The sequence below is a fragment of the Sardina pilchardus genome, chromosome 5, assembly GCF_963854185.1.
Source record: "Sardina pilchardus chromosome 5, fSarPil1.1, whole genome shotgun sequence".
NCBI classification, from domain to species: domain Eukaryota; kingdom Metazoa; phylum Chordata; class Actinopteri; order Clupeiformes; family Clupeidae; genus Sardina; species Sardina pilchardus.
This window is the reverse complement of record NC_084998.1, coordinates 15,753,284-15,759,283: the sequence shown is the minus strand read 5'-3', so window position 1 is coordinate 15,759,283 and position 6,000 is coordinate 15,753,284. Positions and strand designations below refer to the sequence as shown.

General features: G+C 39.8%; 1 protein-coding gene across 2 annotated transcripts; it reads left to right on the top strand.

Annotated features, from left to right (window-relative positions):
• Nucleotides 1-581: 581 nt before the first annotated feature.
• On the top strand, nucleotides 582-5,983 carry ccni2 (cyclin I family, member 2). 2 transcript variants are annotated; one of them, XM_062536634.1, is made up of 7 exons: nucleotides 582-863; nucleotides 1,404-1,533; nucleotides 1,728-1,862; nucleotides 1,970-2,044; nucleotides 2,311-2,451; nucleotides 4,326-4,562; nucleotides 5,100-5,983. In XM_062536634.1, the coding sequence occupies exons 2-7, from the start codon at nucleotides 1,420-1,422 to the stop codon at nucleotides 5,454-5,456; spliced, it is 1,059 nt and encodes a 352-aa protein (XP_062392618.1). In that variant the 5' UTR covers nucleotides 582-863; nucleotides 1,404-1,419; the 3' UTR covers nucleotides 5,457-5,983. The 2 variants fall into 2 exon arrangements, with proteins under 2 accessions (XP_062392618.1, XP_062392619.1); XM_062536635.1 differs by lacking the exon at nucleotides 582-863 and adding an exon at nucleotides 973-1,055.
• Nucleotides 5,984-6,000: the final 17 nt, after the last annotated feature.

Sequence of the window (6,000 nt, the reverse complement as noted above, 5' to 3'; positions counted from 1 at the left end):
TTAACTTGCAGAGTGAACATATGGTTTGTTGACATAAGCCACAGACTCCTTCACAAAATCACCCATTTTAACGGAAAAGTCCCGTATAGATTTTGTTTTTGAACAAAGTGTCTAATGAAAACGTTTTAGTGTTTCGCAATAAGTGTGTTGCAGAATTGCAAACAAAGTGCAAAAGTTGATATTGTGTTTAAGCTATGGTTTCACAGTGTTTACAAGTAGCCTAGGCCTTTGCAACAAGAAGTTTAAGCAAAGTCTTTTTAAGTGTCTCTGGTTTAAGTGAGGCTTGGTCTAAGCATTTGATTTTAGTGTGTAGCCTAGTAATAGGCAAAAACTGCAGGCTAATAAAATCACTGTGAACACCCACATAGAGAGAGAGAGCACATTGAGCAAAGAAAAAATCAGAAGCGTTAAGAGTGAACACAACCAGATGGTTTGTTGACATAAGCCACAGACCCCTTCACAAAATCACCCATCTTAACGGAAAAGTCCCGTATGTACGACCCACTAACACATTTTACATTTTCCTGTAGGATGACGAAAAAATGTGGGCGGAGCTGGGGGCGTTCAAAAACACAATCTATTTTTCAAAGACAGGGCTTGGTTTGAAGAGGTTGAACAACACCGTTTCGTTGATGCTGTTCTTCTACATAACTTGCAATGAACCACGGTAGTTAGTTAACTATTTAAAATTAATGCGAAGACGTGACTTCTTTTGTTACTTTTTTCCCTCTTAACTATCTCAAGGCAAAATGACCCGTTCACCTCTCTCGGCGTCTGAAATGTGATACAGTTTTGAAAAACACGGATAATTTAATTGCATATGTGCTTCGTACCTAAAGGAAATCATTTCACCTCCTGCAAAGGTAAGAATACCGAAACAACTTCAGGCTATGTGGTTGCTCTTGTTTGCTACTCTCTTTTGTGCAGCTGTTAGCTTGTTCCAAATCGCCCGCCCACAGGCTATGTTCAGATCAGTTAAGTAGGTTATTGCATTCAGGCAGCTACCGTCGACCCATTTGTCAGATTTTGTAGTTATTCCACATTTGCAAATCAAGGTAAGTCAAGGTAATTGACTTTTGCTGAACAAACTTTTTTGTTGTTGGGAATTTTGCAGCACGAAGGCCATAAACTAAAAGGGCGCCGAGTTTGTCTCAAATGCACTGGCCTGTTCAGAAAAAAATAGTCTTCTTGCAATGTTAAATATATGCAGGAACACTGTTTATCTAATTATGTTAAGTTTGTTGATCTAGTTTGAAATGTGCTGAAGTCATTGCATTTTTTTTTTGTGTTCTGATCATTGTGCCGTTAGTTACCTTAGAAGAGGTCTTGGACAGCCTATCTGCTATTCCACGACTGTACGACGAAGTTAGTTAAAATCTGTTACATTTACACCATCTACAAAGGCTGGCGGACGCAACGATGAAGTTGTGTATATCAGAAGAGAATCAGCGACTGGAGAGATTGTTGGAGGATGCCCTGGCGCGGGAGGCTCGTTTGTGGAAAGCGCCAGTCCTGGAGAATGATCTGATACAGGTGAACACACACATACACACACACACACACACACACACACACACACACACTCCCCATTCCAACTTTTTCTCTAACTTCGAACATGTCACTTTATACAACAATTGGGTTCTAAGAAGCTGTTTCTTTGTTTCTGATTGGCATCTTCATCTTGTAAGGCAATATGTAGCTCAACAATATTGTTTTGTGATTGTTAGGGCACCGACATATGCCTTATACAACATCAGGAAGTGATTTTGTGGCTGAGAGAGATGAACACTGCGTTTCAGTTCTGCCAGGAAACGTATGCATTAGCTGTGTGTGTTCTAAACAGACTGCTAGCAACAGTGAAGGTGAGTATCAGTTCAGGCAACTTGAAGTGATGAAATCCGTTCAATTGGAATAATGCAAGCTAGTATGCATACTTTCTCAATAGGCTACATTGTCTTCTTTGTTACAGGCACAGTCGAAGTACCTGAAGTGTATTGCAATCACAACTCTTATCCTTGCTGCAAAGATCAATGAAGAGGATGAGGTAATTATATGTTATACTTGTAATTATATGTTGCACTGTGCATATGCATTCACTTTTCTGGTTATTAAAGTAACTGTGAAATATAGCTGGCATGCATGATGTTTAAAAGCAAAAAGTTATGCTTTGCATTGCACAGATATTAATTCACCTACAGTTTCTTAAAAATAAAGTCCAAGATGTCAGTGTAGAGATGGAACGTCTAGAGCCTGTGTGAAGTTCAATACAGTAAATTTTATTGGTCTCCTCATGATCTCTGGTAACAACAGGTAATTGCATCAGTTAAAGAGCTTTTGGCACAGAGTGGCTGCAGCTTCTCAACAGCCGAGATCCACCGCATGGAGCGGATCATCCTGGACAAGCTGCAGTGGGATCTCTACACATCGACACCCATCGATTTCATCCACATCGTAAGTCATTTCACACAAAGGGGCTATCTATCGTCTTTGCTCTGGCTAAAACGACACTTGTACAAAAACATCACAAGAAATCAGGTACTGGTAGTAACCGTTGTGTGTCTGTGCGTGCTTGTTGTGTGTGTGTGCGTGCATATGAGGGATGGGGGATGCTTGCAAGCCCCAGGCTGTTGCAGTCGATAGCCAAATTATCTTGGTCCTAGATATTGTGCATTGATTCTAAGTGTGCTCTCTCTGTGCCATGCTGAACAGTTGGCCAGAGTTGATAATTAAACACTGAACACAACAAGCAAGCGGTCAGCAATGACTGGTGAAGTGCGATGCATATTTGGCCAAGGCACTTAGCTGTCTTTTAAGTTCCAGGAGTAAAGCAGGGAAAAAAGCAAGATCCTGTTCAAATGAGGGCATTCGTAAGGAAATACATGTAAATATTTACTCTTTAATAGTAGAGGTTTTTACTACAAAATATCACCATGACATTTGCCATTTTGAGAGTTACTTGCCAGTACTGGCATCAGTGGCATGTATCGTAAAGTCATACAGCTGAGACCAGAACTGCCACCAATTAATAGTAGTTGTGGACACTGTTCATTGTCTAAATGATTTTCTTGTGAATGAATAAGTAGTATGGGACTCCATATTAATTTCTTGCAGTAAAATTTGTGTTGAAATTGTTATTGACCCTGTGTCATTTCAATAACTAAAATATGCCACAATGTAACAAAAATCCCTAGATTCACAAATAAAATGTGTTGCATGAAATGTGATAACATGAAATTGTAGAAAAATAAATTCAATAAAACATTTTTTCTTTCTAAATAAATACTTCAACATATGTTATTACATTCCAGTGAGAATCCATTGAAAGGTGCAATGTATGTACTATATAATGTGGTTCTGTGGTAAAAAAAAAATAGTTGTATGTCATGACATAGAGGCGTGATGGCCATGGTTTAAAAAAATGTGCAACCTATGCATCTTGCTTCTCTGTTTCAGGGAACTGATTGCATTTGTGTAGCCTTTCATTCCCTGAAAAAGTAGACAAATGCAAGAACTCCTGACACCAAGGAATCAAATATGCATAATATATTGTTATTGCGGTTGATTATACTAACTGTTTCTTATGATATAACCCTAAATGTAAAAATAATATACAAAATCAATAAATAAAAAATAATTCTGTTTATATATCAGAAAATGTATACTGCACCTTTCAGTGGAGTTTGAGTCAATAAAACTACCTCTGATTATGATCAGTGATGCTGAAGGCTAGGTCTGTGTTGAAACATATTTTCCCAAATAATAATAATAATAATTTAATAATACTCTATAAAACTGGACATCTTAAAAATCATAGCGCTCTATCCTCCTCTTCCTTATGTTACACTACAACCTGAACATCAACACTGATTGAACAACATGGCTTATTGGTTAAAGAAGAACATACAAAATGTCAGCCTTAATATGTTCAGTGCTATGCAATGACAATGACAAAATGGCAACGTCACATCCAAACAACGAACCTGGACCATTATCAAACTTTCCTGTCACTAGTTTCACATACAGTATCAGTCGTGTACTGTATGAAGGAAATTCACATACTCTGCACACACGAACAAGGGAGTAGGGTTTAAAACACCTGTATCACCGTTACGACGGAGAGGATCTGGATTCATCACTAACAAGCAGATGGAGAAACGTGACGTGGCGTGACGACAGACAAACCCATCCGCATCGTCGTCATCATCCCTTGAGAATGGAAATGTTTGGGTAGTAGATGATTTTTTAATGTCTTTTGGTCTTCGTTTCTGTGCACCCCTTCCCCTACCCGTGGGCCCTCTCCTCTCCTCCCCTCTCCTCCCCTCCAGTTCCACTCCCTGCTGCGGACCAGTCACCCCCACCTCCTCCTCCGGCTCCCGCGCGCTCAGAAGAGGCCCTGCTTCCAGGCGGAGTTGTGGACCAGGCAGGTGCAGCACTGTATGGCGTGCCACCAGCTGTGGCAGTGCAAGGGCTCCACGCTGGCCTTGGCGATCATCACCTTGGAGTTGGAGGCGCTCACCCCCGACTGGTTCTCCGTTTTCATCGAGCTGCTGAACAAAGCACAGGTAGGTCGGGCACACAATCAATCTGTGGTGGGGCTATCTACGTATATCTATATATACTGTATATACACACTACTCAGTAAAAGTTAGGGATATTTGGCTTTCGGGTGAAATTTGTTGACCTTTGTTTCAATAAATAGTTTGAGATGAGGAAATCACCACTGCATGCTTCTACTTAAATGCCCTACTTTCATGGTATAATACCACTGTAGCTTGAACTTATTACATTTTCCATTAAATTTCACCCACAAGTCAGATGTCCTTACCTTTTTGTGAGTAGTGTACTTCATTTCATACTATGTTATGTTCATGCTTAAATCTCACTCACTGAATGGCAACTGTAGTATTTTACTATTGTTTCTATAGATTGTCAAGTAACATCATTGCTTGTTTACTATACTGATCACAGCTTTCTTTATGATTAAGCCCCTTTCTCCCATTGAGATTGTAAATTGTACGTGTGTAAACATGTACATTTTTACGACTTTGTTTTTGTAGAATTGTAGAATTTCTGGTTTACCATGTTGTCATCCTTCACAGATTGAGAGCTCAGAGTTCATCAAGTGTAAGGAGATGGTGGACGAATATCTCTCCAGCCTTGAGGCCCCACTGCCAGCCAACGCTGTGTACATATTCAACAGTGACTGTGTGACCAAGTACCAACCTTTGGGCCTAGAGCCAACCCAGGTGGCCCGCTGGCATCCGAAGGGCCAGCCTAAAGGGAAGAGAAACGGGCATCGACCCGGGAGCCACGGGGAGAGGGAGGTGGACGAGTATTACGACGGTTTCCGATGCCTTTATGACGGAATTGCCTCTGAAGGTGAATGCTACGGGAATTACAGGAATGTTGGCGTTGATGTTTCGCCCTGCCCACCGTTGCAGCCCCACGTCGGTTAACATGAAGGGGGATTCACACCCCACTATTATGCTAGTACAGCACTTTCGTCACTCTTGCCTGATAATGTATGCATTTCGTTATTTAGAAATATTCTCATTTACTCTCAATTATGGTCACTGAATATGCATACTTACATACCCTAAGATTACTTTGTGTGAGGTGTGTGTGTGATTTTTAGTTGGGATTTTTTTATATTGAACATGTCTGACTGTTAACAGATTAAGCTTTTTTCTACTTTTTCTACTTTCAGTTTTGTACACATGCAACTAATTTTATTATGTTCCTTTGATTACTGCACTTTTTAACATTCAGTTGTATATTTTTGAAAAGAATTAAGTTACTGAATCAATATTTTGATATCATGTTTCTTATAGGGTATTATGTTTTATGTCTGAAAGGTAAATTTTAAAGGCAGCTACTCGTTACTGTTGAGAAAAACTGTTAAGCTGAGATTTTCTTTACTGTTTTTTTGTTATTGGTTTTGACTCGCATGTTTTATTTTCCATTAAAGTGTTGTGAAACATTACACCTTTCCTTTTTCCA